The 15,124-nt window shown below is 41.5% G+C and overlaps 1 protein-coding gene across 2 annotated transcripts in view; it reads right to left on the reverse strand.

Annotated features, from left to right (window-relative positions):
- The window catches only part of VWA8 (von Willebrand factor A domain containing 8), a 258,042-nt gene that overhangs the window by 82,725 nt on the left and 160,193 nt on the right, over positions 1-15,124 (reverse strand). Inside the window, exons 36-38 of one of the 2 annotated variants that reach the window (XM_025049014.1) lie at positions 9,771-9,852; positions 6,047-6,248; positions 5,472-5,852 (exon numbers count right to left, since the gene is read on the reverse strand). In XM_025049014.1, coding sequence (XP_024904782.1) covers positions 5,817-5,852; positions 6,047-6,248; positions 9,771-9,852 — 320 coding nt within the window. In that variant the 3' untranslated portion in view covers positions 5,472-5,816. Of the gene's footprint in view, positions 1-5,471; positions 5,853-6,046; positions 6,249-9,770; positions 9,853-15,124 lie in introns of those variants that run through there. The other variant, XM_025049015.1, reaches the window with a different exon arrangement.

A 15,124-nucleotide genomic window follows, 5' to 3' on the forward strand; every position in this document is an offset into this window, starting at 1 on the left:
CTTTTGGTGAAAGCGTATCATGCAGTAGCTTCCTGAGAAAGAGGTAAGGTTTTTGAGATTTGTATGTTTGATAACTTTTTAGTCGGCTCTCATGCTTGATTAATAGCGTGGCTGCGTATAAATTCTGGGTGGGAAATCATTTTGCCTCTGGCTTTCAATGCTGGTGTTGAGAAGCCCAGTGCCATGAAGGTTTCTAGTACGTTTTATATAACCTGTTCCCCACTTTCCCCAACTTGGAAGTTTTCATCACTGCCTCTTCACCCACGAGGTTTCTAAAGTGTCAAGTGGATACGCTTTGGGGGTGTACGTTTTCCATCTTTACACCGAACACCTGTTCTTTAGTTCATTGAAATTGTCTTAAATGACTTTTGGGGTCACTTCCTGCCCTTTTATTTTTCTTTGAATCTTTTCTATTTTTGATGTCTTTGTCCTTTGAGAGAGTTCCCTAATGTCCTACCCTTTCTATTGAATTTATTTCTACTACTATTTTTTTAATTTCCAAGGGGTCTTTCTTATTCTTTGAAGGATGCTATGTTAAAATAACATCCTGTTTCTTTTTGCGATTTTAATATTTTCTATTACCTTTCTGAGAGTATCAGTTGTCGCTCTGAAATGTTTTTCTGCTTTCTGCATCATCTTTATTTTCTCTGTGCATTTGCTTTGATTTTCAACTTTCATGTAAGAGGCCATCTACTCGTATTTAAGAACAAGGCATTAAACAGGGGACTGAAAACTTGTTTGCATAACGGCAGGGCTTGTTAACAAGTGGGTCTTATTGTAAGGTTACTAGGGAGGAACCCCCACACGTCAGCGTCAGAAAGGTGTTTCTCTTGGTCGCGTCAGTTTCCAGAGAGGATTCGCCCAGTCTCCCGCTCGAGAGGTAGAAATACGGATGCAGACATTCACTTGATCTCCTTGTTGGCTATGTGTCTGGTCTCACACCTGCCCTAAACTGTGCACATCTCCCTTACAGCTCCCGTCTCCTGGAAGGGTAGTGGCGAGCCAGCCGCCAAGGTGCATAAGATGGAAGAGAAAATCTGGAAGTCTGAGTGGCCTCTGCACAGCCTTTCAACTAATCCTCCCATCTTCAAGGCCACCCCACACTCCAACGTTCAGAGGTACGTGCTGGCTCCAAGTTCTGATGCTTTCTGGGCTTCCGCAGAGTGAAGCGGCTCGCGTCTTGTTGGCTTCCCCCTCTAGAGACATGGGTTCTAGCTCTCTCCACCCAGACATCTATTTTCCATCCTGTGCTGCTGCCACCTGCTGTTGTCATGTCTCCGGTTCTCTCTGTCCTCCTGGGGTTTGTACCTTTGGCCCTTATATCTTCTTTGACCCTTTGTCCTTCTTTTACTGGGATTTTGGTAAGAAGCGAAACCAGTCTCATGCATTAATTCATCTTGGAGCGCCGACTCTATCCAAAGATAGAGTTAAGTGATTCTCTGATCCTTTAATCATTCTTTTATCCCTTTTTTTTTTTTTTTTTACCACATTGCAGTGTAATTTATTTGGTTATAGCTCTACTTGACTGCAAGCTTCCTGGGTCTGCACTTGTATTTAATTTTATATCCTAGCAATGCTGGGCACTCAACAAATGCTAAATAAATAAATAAATAAATAGATAAATAAATAAATAAGTGAGCAAGTGGGTAGAAATATTACGGAGAGATGTTATAGACGGTACCTCTGGCCTAAACTTGTAAAGAAACAGAAAATAAAAAAAAGGTATTTTTAGAATGTTATAAGGACAGACAGAAGACCATTGCACACGGAAAAATTAAGAAAGCTCCAAATTTGACTTGCTCTTTACTGTTCTCAGGACTCAGGTTAAAGATGATGTATATTTTGCCGTGTGTTTTTTGGTCCTGTCCTAATTTGTCTTTTGAGTAAGGCTAAACACTATAATCCTTTGCTGACAAAGGATTGATTTCCTGCTTTTCTTCAAGCTGACAGGTTTAGGCACAAACCATTTTTTCAATTCCTTTTTTGGGCCTGACAAAAACTCTTTCCAAACGGGATTATAAACAAACCTCAGATTTTAACACGAGGATAGATGATGAATTATGTAACTCATTAGGTCATTATTTAATGTTTGGTGTTTGGGTAACAGAGTTCCTTTTAAATTTGGCTTTGTTGCCATATAAGCCTTAAAGAATTCAGTAGTCCAGTATTACCTGAATTCTAAGCTTTTGCCTTTTTTTCCCTCAAGTTTTTATTTGTTTACTGATTACTCTGTGCCAGGAATTACTGTATCTTCGGAGTCACCGACGAGAGCGAAGAAGGATGTATAAGAGTGGACTACTCTCCTCAAAAGGAACGAAGAATGGCAGACCCCCACAGAGAACCCGTACGGTGAAGAACTAAATTTGCTCCTAGAGTGGCGATGAAGTAACCTAGTGGTTTCCACAACTGAAAGTTGGCCTTAACGTCTCACCGAGATCTTAAAACATCCTGACTGTTGGGCTGGTGGTTACAGAAAAGACCAGACTTAGTGACCTAAGAACAGTGAGCAGCACTTACTCACATCCCTAGAATGTTTTCTTTGAAACGGGGAAAGGATAAGTGGTGCTTAAAACAAACTAGTTACCTTTTCTATGTATTTTTTATGCTTCTCTCTATTTTCAAATAGTCACTGTGTCTGCCATGTAGCAGGCACTGTCTTAGCTGTAAGGGGTGAAGAGGTCCCAGTCCCATACTATGCTTCAGAGGAGTCTATCAATTTTTAAAGTACACAGTTAATGAAGTGCTATTCAAAGGCCTCAGAGAGTTTCTGCTAATAACATATGTAAGATTTAGTTTCTGATTAGTTTACTGTGATTAGAAAACAACATTTGAAAACTGTAACCTTTTAGCTTTTTTGCTCCCACAAGAATAGTCACCAGGAGTGTTTTAGAGGAGATGATTTGATTTCTGAGGAAAATTGTGGTGTAACTTTCACAGCCTTCTTGAGAGGAATCCAATGTAACTAAATAAAAATATACAAAAAGTATGCTTTATAGAGAACACTATGAAGCATAGTTAGAAGAATTTTGGCTATACTTAACCCATGCTTCTGAAAATCTGGAGTCTGAAAGGAATAAAAACAGATTCTTTATAATAGGCTCTCAGAACAACAGATATAGTGATGTTTTAAGTTTACTATTATTGTTGTTTACCATAAAAAACCACGTTTCTATCAAAGCATGTAAAATTAATGATCACATGGTATATGCAGAGCTTAGTACATACTCTCTTATAAGCTGTATGAATTAAAAAAACTATCCATGAATTCACTAAATGAAAATAAAAATTCAAAGCAACGATGGCTTCAGAGCTAATAATTCTAGAAGCCTGAAATGTAGCACAGACTTAAAGGATTGCGAGAAAGCATGGGACTGGCAGAGCTTATCTGAACATAAACGGTTCTTCTGATACCAGCCCAAGGACCAGGGAAAGGTGGGGTCAGTAAGTGGTGGATGACACGGCAGGTGGTTTGCCTGGCCTTCACTGCTGACCTAAACGAGCGTCTCATGGCCAACAGGAACCACCGAGACAGGCGTGGGTCATTCCAGTAGGCCTGGGAGCTGCCTCTAACTACTGTAAACCGGGCCTTTTAATTTCTATTATGTAAAGTAAGCCCATTTGGCCACTAGGTGGAGATCAGGTTACTCTGCCGGTGACAGGAAAAGCTGTGGGCAGTTGGCGGGTGAGAAGTATGGAGGTCCGATTCCTTTCTCAATACTTCTAATCAAGCTCCAAAATTAGAGGCAGATCTATGCTGACTAAAGGGTCCATAAATGAATAGCTTGAAGGACTGAATAGGAAGGGAAGTGTAAAAGACAAATTTTTGCGTGATATTACCATTGCCCCTGGAATAATTCCTATGTAGATTTGGTTGTGTAAACTACTTGTAAATAATAACGTGAAGGGGTCTAAATAAGAGCGATTGAATGTGCTGTCTCATTATTTACCAAGCAGCGAGGAGGAAGAGGAGAGATACGACCAAAAATTAAAACAATGGCAGGCTGTTTAGACAATGAATCCGGTCTCTCTAGACATAAAGACATGCCTACAATTCATTCTCCGTTTAAATCTGTGAGTGTTATGTTTCAATATCAACCAAAATGGATCAGGGAACAGCACAGGTAGAAAGAGAATGTTAGATAACATCCATTCTGATTTTCCAAATGGAACTATCATTTAATTCTGAATTATATTAACTTTATTACTGAATAAATCTTATTTCTGCTATGGATGAACAGCAAATTGGAAACATAAAGGTATAGATTTCCTGGAAAATGTCTGGTTTTGGGAATGATCAGATATTTCCCTGTATAATATAGCCAAATATTTTGCTTATTTCTGAAATGTTAGATACTATAATTCTGTTCATTTCTAACTTAATAATCATATATATTCATTCAACAGATACTTATTCGGTTACATAAAAACAAATGAATAATTTGTGACAGTTTAAAAGAATTCCATTCGCTATCAAGTAGCCTTAAGGACCAGTATAATTTAGCATGTATGAACGTGAGCAGACACAAGCATATTGATTGGCCGTCGTGCACCAATCACTGTGGTAGGAGCTGGGGATACAAAGATGCACACCAGAGCCCGGGAAGACACCGAGAAGAGGAAAGCTGCACGGCTAGAACACAAACAGGGGCTAATTTTTGTAGCAGTCGAGACCAGTTATCAAAATCATGAGTAAAAGTCCTTTCGAAAGTTCTGTTGTAAAAGATAAACTTGACAGGCCACATACCCTGACCGTGGGAAACACATGCCCTTCGATGTCTAGAGCATGTGAGAAATTAAAAGAAAATACAATTAAAATACAATTAAAAATTCAAAGGCAATAGCATGTGCTATTAGGGATCGATATCTGTAATGAAAACAGCAGCTTAATTAAAAAGGAGAAGAAACTAATGTTTAGAATAATAAAAGAAATAGAAACATAGTTAATTAATTTTCTAATCATTATTATGGATAGTGACCAACATTCTGTCTGCTGCTGTGATAAATCCACTGCACTTAATGACATGTTTATTTTAGAGTCATACATTTGTTTTAGCTTAATTAAATTAAATTAATATATTCATGCCATTTCAAAAAGGAGTTAAGGTTGCTTGCCTACATTAGTTTCTGATATTCAAAATATTCCTACAAGCTTTTAAGAATCTAAGTGAAATATGTATTATTTATTCACATATATATTTCTCCTTTAAGGAAATCACAAAAATAAACACATAAAATAGTCATTATTAATAAGGTAGCAATGGAATCGTTTGTGGGAATTTCTTATCTTGTTAATTGGCTCTTTGCAGAGCGACACAGCTGGCAGAAACCTAACTCTCTTTTTTTGCGGGTAAAAATGAAATGTGAACAAGGAAGCTTTCTTCTGAGAATTAAAATAAATAATTACGAATAAATCCTACCATGATAGCTTTAGTATTTACGGGCACATGACCTTTCTCACTGCCCACAGGAGTTCCAGACAGCAGCCAGACTGGGCGGTGACAGTCATTTCTGCCGTCGAGGAGTCTCTCGCCTTGGCGACCTGTCCCTGTTCTTTCTCACCAGCACACGGTTTGGTCTAGTTATTACGCCCGCCAGACATTGCATTCGCTGGAAATGAGGAGGCTGGCGAAAACACGTCTCCATTGGATGCATCATTTTGCTGATCTTTTCTAGTCTAAAGGTTTTGGCCCTGCAGTAAAGTGCTCCGCTTTAGACCCTCCGCATCGCCCCTCTCCTGGGTAGCCGTCAACCATGGCAGTAAAAGTGGTGCCGGAAGCTGATGAACGCTTCCGAGTGAAAAATAAAAGCTGGTCGTATTAACACGTGATGTGGGGAACCTGCATAGTTAAGCACTGACGGGGAAGAAAGAGAATATTTTTACTTTTTCACTATCTAGATGGAGAAGATTTGTCTTCTTCTGAGTGCAAAATTCATTTAAGTGATTTCAGTACTACGCTTGAGCCCTGGGCTAGAAGCTTTGGTGACTGTGGCATCTGGAGCCAAACACGCACCCGTAAGAGGCAAGGTCGACTGGAGGGGGAGGTACCTGCATGTGGCCGTCACCTTGTCCGATCATGTTTCTCCATTCCGTGAGCGAGCGCTGCAGATGTGCGAGCCCCGTTTCCCAAAGCCGGATGCGACCTCCCGTGTCGACGGTGACCACGCCGCCCTTGCCCCACTCAGCCAGCAGTGCGTCCGTGTCCGAAATAGCAGCCAGCCAGGTGGTGTACGGGGAAAGAGACTCCGATCTGAAAAAGAAACCGCAGTACCAACCCGTTGGTGGTCCAGGTAACCAGGCTAGTTTAATCTGATTTAGGTTCATTAAACTTGCTATAAAGAATGCTAATAGCACATTAAAAGATAAGATAGGCACAGATCCCTCTGTAAGGGACAAAATACACATTTATCTCCTAATAGCACATTAAAAGATAAGATCCCTCTGTAAGGGACAAAATACACATTTATCTATCGGTTATTTACATTTTTCTGTATTTGTGGACCCTAGATGACATTAGTACCCACTGTCAGAAAGAAAGAAGCTCGAAACCAGCTCACACTTCACTAATGTGAAGCGCTGGACTCACGCTTTAGGGGTCTAAGGCCAGTGCCGAAGCTGATGTTTTCTTTATGTGTTTCAACTGCGTTTGTACTTGATAGTTTGCCCTTTCTAACTTAGAAGGTTATGTAGATTTATAATAAGGAATTTACATATTTCTTGTGATATATTTCATACATAGACATATTTCTTTTATTTTTCTGATACATATGTAGTCATTTCTAGGAAAGCAACATCTGCCTGTAAGAATCAATTACATATATATTTATTTTATCTTAATGTAAATCTTACTATATAAAAAACATAGATTAGAAATTCTAAATACCAGCATTGGCTCTCTAAATACATCTGATATTTTCTGTATGAAATAAATGGTCTAAAGGGATGCTCTGATCAGATAATAAAAACATAAACTATCAATGTTGATTTGGTAAAACCACAAAACCACTATGGATTAGGTAAATTTTTATAATATACTAAAATAAACCAAGATTAGTTTCATCTTTTTTTTCCAATCTGCATTAGTAGATATGAAAACACGGTGTAACAAAGCCAGCTACTATGGAACACAGAAGTCTCAGAAAACGTTTACATGAAGAGGATGATGACAGCAAGTTGGGATCAAGTGTTTCAGAACTACTCTGCAGTATTAGAAGGACTCGAAGAAGGTAACATTTCATATAATGCAGGATTCATCTCATAGCGCTCTCCCGAAAAATATTTGCCTTAGGAAAAAAATTAGTAGGGACAGATGGTGAAGCGAAGGGCTATTCAGGAATAACAAAAGTTATCCATGCGAAACTATGATGTTTGAAATCTTTCCAAGGGCACTCATGATGTATGAGTCTAATGAGTACCGTATCTACCTACTGGCTGCATGCTTAACTTTCCACCAGGAAACTTTAAATTTACAAGGTCAATTTCTTCAATATGTCCAAAAAAAGTGAAGAAATGGCATTTTTACTACAATTTATACACCAGGTCTGGAATCTCTTCTCCACCTTTTTGATTTTTAAATCCATGTTCCCCTTATACATAATAACAGGTCTTTTGGGAACACAGAGAATTATAGCAGAGTGAAACCTCCATTTACATACACTCACATACAAAAGCTAGGCAGTATCGTTTTACGAATGCAAATAGAAAAATTCGAGGAAAAATGCTCAAATTTTATGGTGGGCAAACATGATGTATTCATTTTGTCCCTGCAGTTACATGTAGTTTTACTGAATTTTCTATTATTTGAAGTTAGCCATCAAATGAAAAATTCCTGATAACTATCAAGCACCTAGCAACAAAACTGAGATCCAGACGGGTTCTTCCCTTGGGTGACATATAGACCCAACTATGACAATAGTTAAACTCGAGAAACTCAGGATATACTGACAACGAACAGACTTTAAGTCACGTGGCACTTAAAATGCGACAAGTCCAGACTGGCAAGTTCTGTTGGTATAAGATACACACTAGATTTCAAAGACTTAGAAGAAAGAAGGAATGTAAATGATCTCATTAACATTTGTATATTAAATACATGTCAAAATGATAATATTTGGGATACACTGGGTTAAAAAAAAGTATTATTAATTTCATTTGTTTCTCTTCACTTTTTTAATGTGCTTATTAAGGCAGGGGTCTCCAACCCCCAGGCTGTGAACCAGTACCGGTCTGTGGCCTGTTAGGAACCGGGCCGCACAGCAGGAGGTGAGCGGTGGGTGAGTAAGCGAAGCTTCATCTGTGTTTGCAGCTGCTCCCCAGCGCCAGCATTACCGCCTCAGCTCCGCCTCAGATCCTCAGGCATTAGACTCTCCTAGGAGCTCCGGTCCCTGGTGCCACAAAGGTTGGGGACCGCTGTATTAAGGAATATAACATTACATATGTGGTTCACAGCGCAGCTGTTAACGACTTATGGTGACCAGCTGGCACTGGTTATAAATACGGTCATTCTTCCAGATGTTCTTTCTATGGCAGGTAGAACAGTTCATACAGAAAGTTATAAGAGAAAAATACTGAAATAATAGGCTAGGGCTAATGAGGGAAAGATTAAGAGAAATAATGAAAAAGTTATTTAATGCTTTAGAGGTGTCAACAACAAAAAAGTTGTTCTTTGCTTTTGTTACTTGAACTAATGGTATATTTTAATGAGCATTCAGTTAATATGGAATAAGGACATTCCCCAAATGACTAAAAGCCATTTTCCACTAAACCGACACAAAGGAGACATACTCATGCATGTTGGAACCAGTAAATCTATTTCTTGGACTATGCCTTCATTATTCATATTTCTTGAACCTGACTAAAAGAGTCCCAAGAAATGAAACTGTTTCCGAGTTACTTTGTGCCATCGTGCTATTTTTTTCCGGGGGTTGGAGGAGCAGGTAAAAAGGCGATCCGGTGATGTGCTGGGTGACTAACAAGTTCCAGTGTCGCTGGCCTTCCTCTGACACTGGACGGCTCTCCAGGCTCCTCTGCTCAGGATCTCAGGTGAGAGATCCTGAGCCGTGAGGGCTCAGGCACCAGTGAGGGAGTGTACGTGAGGATGGGATGTGAGACCAGGGCAGGTGTGCGCTCAGGTGGAGAGGGGCCGTGGGCACAGATGCACCCAGAGAGGGATGGGCTACAGGTGAGGACGCCTGTGTTCATCAAGGCAGGGGCGGGCACCACTGTTCCCTCCTGCGTCCTTGGCCTAGCTGGTGTGAGTGCTCTGCTTCCACCGCTGGCCAGTGACAAAAGCGGTGAACGGTGACGGATGCACCCGCGTCTCCGGGGCCTCCGACCACCGCAGAGCCTTCATGACGTGGCTGCACAGTAGCATATTTAAAAACGATGTCAAACAAACGCCATTTAAAATACTTCGACATTTTGAACACGTTTACCTCAGAAAACAAACACATGAAGAAAATTTCTACTAAAAATGCTGTTTCAGATACAGAAAAATTTCTCATTAGGACAGATCAACAGAAAAAAATGAAAACTTGAAGGCTGATAGATTTATACTTATGTAACATTTGAATATTTTTCCGAAATGGAAATAAAAATGGCAGTTAAGGCATGCAGAAGAACAGCAAGATATAAACCAAATGTGACCAAAAAAAAAAAAAAAAAAGAGCCTGCTCTTTAAGGAAGCAAACACACATTTATTCCGAGTACTTGGTAAGAATTCACTCGTTTTTATCTGACAGACAAGCTGAGGACAAAGGTGGGGACAGGTTACCTGGGAATAGGGATATATCGGAGTTTCTTTGATTGAAGATCAGTGACTTCTATATAACCAGCTGTTTGTGGAGGGGTCACACCTGCAAATAAGTCATGACATGAGTCAAGCATCAGCTTACTGCATGATACCGAAACAGGGCCAAAGAGAGAGTGAAGGCTGCTGAGCATGGAGGAAAGTTATCAGTAGCCTGAGGCAGAACTCGAGACCCACTTGACAAGGTCCTGAGCCAATGCCAGTGTCAAGGCCAGACTCCCAGAGTTAGGTTGTCAGGGAAATACAGAGACTGTCAACTAGATGCATATTAGGCCACGATTCTTTATTGTCCGAAAACGACTTCAGTTCTTTGCATTGTCTTTGCTAGCTTCCCAAGACGGGTCAATGTTTTAGCCCTTGAAGTGGAAATGTTTCGTCATCTGAATTCTGTTTTCCTTCTTAGGAAGTCACAACAACAAAGGTATAAGACAGTGGAATCAGCACCCACTTGGTAATCAGACTACCGTGGCGTGAAGTCCCGGCTCCGACTAATTTCCTAATTGTTTTATGCTGGTCAGGTTAGTTATCTTTCTGAGACTTGATTTTGGCATTGGCAAAGCAGGGCTAACGGCAGCCTCATCAGAGCATCACAAGCATTTTGAGTGTTAGGTGAACTTAATAAACACAAAGGACCTAGCTAGTCGTTGCCCGATACCCAGAAGCAGAGAAAGATGGGGTGAGGATGGGGCAGTGAGGCGAGGGCTCTGGGTCACGAAGAATGTGACAACACGGGGCAGGAGGCGGCCCCACAACAATTCAGAGGCTGCTTCCCAGCCGATTCCAGGGCTTTACTGATTGTGTCCTATAGTCCTGGGGACCGCCATCGCCTCACTGTCACCGGCTGCCACCACGGGCTGTCGGGATCTCTGCTTAGTCTTCACAGACAGTATTCTGCATGAGGCCCAGGGAAGTGATATATATGATAACGTGGTGGAGTCACGGAGATGGCTTTGTGAGCCGGGCCTTGCTGGCTCGAAGGCCACCTTCTGCCTGCCACTCTCCATAGCAGCAATTTTTAAAATAGCTCCATTTTACAAAATCTGGGCCACTCATGTCTCTTTAAAATAAAAACAAAAACAAAAAAACTTGCCCTAAACAGAATCCATACTTTTAAAGAGTTTTGTCTATCTATCTATCTTCTCTCCTTACAACTTATGATTTGAATGAGACGTCCATTTATCAAATTTATCAAATGTAGTTAACGAAAAATAAGAAACCTGGCATATTTACTGCATGTTTGCAGTTGAAAGTTTTTGAGTAGGCCGCCTGAAAAACTCTTACTTATCCAGCAAACGTGGTCGAGCTCACCGTGCACCAGGAACTACAGGAAGCACTGGGGACAGAGGGGAAATGGATGAGGAGCCTGCAGCGTAAAGAAGAAAGTTCTTAAAGATAATGGAAAGCAAAACAAACTGTGGGCTCCTGGGGACTTAGAATTCCAGGGTGAGAAGCACAGGCCGGGGGCCAGGTATGGGCTGCAGAGCTAAGTAAGGAGTAGGCCCAGGGGGGAAAGGGGAGGGAAGGGTGAGGTACAGGGACAGCAGAGAGTACGAGGAGTTACTAATGTAACCTGACCCCCCAGCTGGATGGGCTGTCCCCAGAGGGCCATTTATACAAAACGAATTTGCTTATCCTAAGTCATGAGCTGCCTGCGTTGGCAATGCTGCCTGGGGTATAAGGTCGATCTTGGATAAAGTTTTGCACCATATGTCATTTTGACAGTTCCTGCTGCTCAGACCTAGCTGAAGTAGATGGAATTATTTATAGACTCAGGCTCTTTGTCAGAAGTGACCAGTTATTGAAGCAGGTGGGCCGGCGGGAGCCGCTTCGCTTTTCGGCTTGCCACTTACAGGTATTTTTTTCATAAGTAGTGGTATTAAGCCGAGCCGATGCCATCAGCACTTTTAGACTGCTCGTGAAAGCAAAGGACAACTTACTTTAAAATATCTTTTTTCCTACATTTTCCTTTCCTTTCTCTGTGCAAATTAATTCTATAGCATAAAGAGTGTAAAAAAATTCAGTAATGGCCGTGTCTATTTCAAGAAGGAGAAAGCAAGAATTTTACATGAGAATTTTATGAAAAATATTTGCACGTATCAGAAAAGGCCGTTTGTGGTTATAAAGTACTTCAAAAAAATACCAAGGGTGGCGGTAGTGGTGACGGTAAGCCCTTGAAAAACAATCAGAATTAACATTTACTGATTTGAAAATAAAGCAGCTCGGAATATAGGATTGAATTCAGGAAGTGGAAACTGTGGCCAGATTTTCTTCCAAACTCAGCCAAACCCTTGTCTATCCATTTTAAACGTTTCGACACCGTAGAGAGGATGGAGGCTCCGTAAATTTCCATTACATTTATAATCCAGGTGGATTTCAAAGCCAGGTGTAAACTATACTTAGGAATTAGTTCCCAACAATGAAAGGGAAAAGCAGTGTTCACCACACAGTTTTCAAGAGCAGTGGGGACGGCCAGCAGGAGGAGAGGTCAAAACTGTCAGGCAAAACCGCCAAGAACGTTTTCTGCGGGAAGATGAAGTCATATAAAAAAGCCCACTCCTCCTCGCTTTAACGTGCACCTGTTAAGTACTAGCTAACGCCCTTCGTGGTTCACACCTTAAAAGAGTGGCGTGTGCCCTGCGTGAATGCCCAGACCAAAACTTTGAATTTACTCAGCGTTCAAAAACCAGTGTGCCGCTTTCGATCAAGGGTCGTTATTTTGTGTTTAAAGAGCTGAGGTCTATGACTAAAGAAAAAAGAAGCTAACGCTTAACTGGAAGAAAAATTATCGGAAGAAAGTAGTAAATGTCTCCCCATGTGCATTGAACGAAAGTTACACCACCGTCAAGCCACCAGGAGAGTCGCCTTTATGGTTTCTAGCGATTTCTTTAATAAAAGGCTGATATGTGTAAATTGTGTACTACAGCAGTGGAAAGCAATGAGGTGGAGCTACTAGTTCCTGACTAATCAGATTCTATTTACTTTAAAAAACTGGATTTCGTCAGAGGTCTCCGTGCAGAGAGATTAAAGAGTCACGCGGGCCGAAAGGAAAAGCAGCCAGCCCGGGACTCTGCTCAGCCCTGGCGTCCTGCTCCAGGGGACACTTTCACCTCTCCTGAGCTGTTTCTTTGGTATTCACCTGCCTTCTCATGGTGCCACGTTCTAGTTTCAGGCATTATTTACTGACCTCCCACCAGGTACGATGGGAGTTTATTTACTCTTTTTCATACGTCGCTCTCCCTGTCCAAATCCTCAGTTTTCTCATCCGCAATATACTGATACAATGACTTTGGTTAGGTTAACATCCAGGGCTTATATTAATATGATTATACAAATGCTATTCACAGCTGAGGTATGAAACACAAAAAACTTCTACAAAGAGAAGAGGTGGACGCAGAGCACCAGGACCTCTCTTAAGCTGTTGGATCTACAACTTTGGGAAACAATTTAGTAATGTCACTCTTAGATACGTATCCTACAGACTTTCAACATGTACACGAGAAGACAGGCACAAGACTAAAAATAGCCCGCTATTTTTAATAGTAAAAAATTGGAAAGGACATAAATACGCATCAATAAAGAACAGATGTATAAATTGTGGTATTGCAGCAGTGAAAATCAATGAGGTACAGTGATCAGTATGGATGATGACGAAGATCCTCTTCTTGACCAAACTCTGGTCGAGATTTTCTGAATCCTCTTCCCAACTAGACCCCGAGTTTTGGGCTTCTGTGTTTATCCATGTAATGCTAAGTCAGCTTGACCAACATCCCCTCTCCTCGAGATCTGATTGGGTTTCTGATCCTCCACTACCTCCCAGGTGATTGATGTCTGTTCGCCTCGGCCGGCCTTCAGCAAGAATCCTGATCCTCCACTAGCTCCCAGGTGATGTCTGTTCGCCTCGGCCGGCCTTCAGCAAGAATCCTGTTAGGCTGATTTAGGCACAATTTTCCCGTTCCTCTGATGTTCTCTTAGTAATTTTCCACCCACTGATCCCGACCAACAAAGTTGGAGGGTCTATACTGCTTGATTTTAAGACTTAACTATAAAGTATAAAGATAGAAAGACATTAAGAGAGTGTGGTGTTAGTGAAGGGACAGACACATAGATCGATGGAACAGAACAGTGAATCCCAAAATAGGCCCACGCATATGCGGTCAGTTGATTTTCAGCAGAGGTCCAAATAATTCAATGGAGAAAAGACAGCCTTTTCAGCAAACGGTGCCCAAATAATTGAATATCCCCATGTGAAACCATGAGCCTCTTCTATCATAAAAATCATTTTAAGGAAATGGTGATTTATGTGGAAAGAACTGATTCTAAATACTATCATATCACCAGGACTTTTCAAACCCAGTGACAAGTTATAATACATTTGGCATTATCTTCATGAAGTCCACACTAACGTGATGAATGTGAACACAGGACAACATATTACTACCACTATGATGTAAATAATAATCAGCAGCTCAATAATTGAAGTTTTTCATAATTATCCATTATAATGGAGGCCAGTGTGCTCCAGTAAGATCGCTCTGGGCTAGGGACTGCAAGGCCTTGGTGCAAACCTGGGCTCTGCCGGCTACTGGTCAGGTGACCCTCGGCAAGTTATTTTACCCTCTGGGTCAGTTTTCCTGCACATACATCAGAGAGATCATTGACGATAAAATGGGGATTTGAAGATTAAATAAGTTTATATGAGGAAAAGTGATCGGCACAGGGACTGGCATGTTTATGCGGTGCTGTGCATTGGTTTCAAACCTACTCGTTTGTGACTTAAGTGAAGTTGTTTTAATCCACCTGTTTATGGCAAAGACAAAATAAAAGTTGTTTTCAGAAATGAAGTTGTTTTGATATAAGAATGAAGTAAGCTGAGTCGGGATGTCATCGTCTCATGTGTTACTGATAAGCACTCAGTAGTCCAGCTGCCGCGGGGCCCTGCTGGGGGCTTACCACGTAAAACTGCAGAGAAGCAGCAATGGCCAGGGGACATGTAGACTACAAATACCAAGGGTTTGTGAGGACCCAGGCAAGGGTGTCTGGTCCGGGCAAGGCGGCCCCTGCTGATCTAAACAGACCTCCGGAGGCCTCCGGAGCATCGGCTCCTGCCCTGGTAAAGGCCACTCTCTAACCAGTGGCTGCCTATCGTGCCTGCCAACACTGGTGCCCCGTTCCCTAGCAACGTGCTCTAGCAACAAGGGACTTCTGTTTTTGCGCTGGCGGCTGGAAGTCAGCTCCAGGTGGGATAAGCAGTCTCGGCTAGAAAAGGCGCACGTTTACTAAATTTGGACTTTATTTCTCTCATCTCCTTTTGCCCAAAA

Source organism: Pteropus alecto, unplaced genomic scaffold, assembly GCF_000325575.1.
Source record: "Pteropus alecto unplaced genomic scaffold, ASM32557v1 scaffold35, whole genome shotgun sequence".
NCBI classification, from domain to species: domain Eukaryota; kingdom Metazoa; phylum Chordata; class Mammalia; order Chiroptera; family Pteropodidae; genus Pteropus; species Pteropus alecto.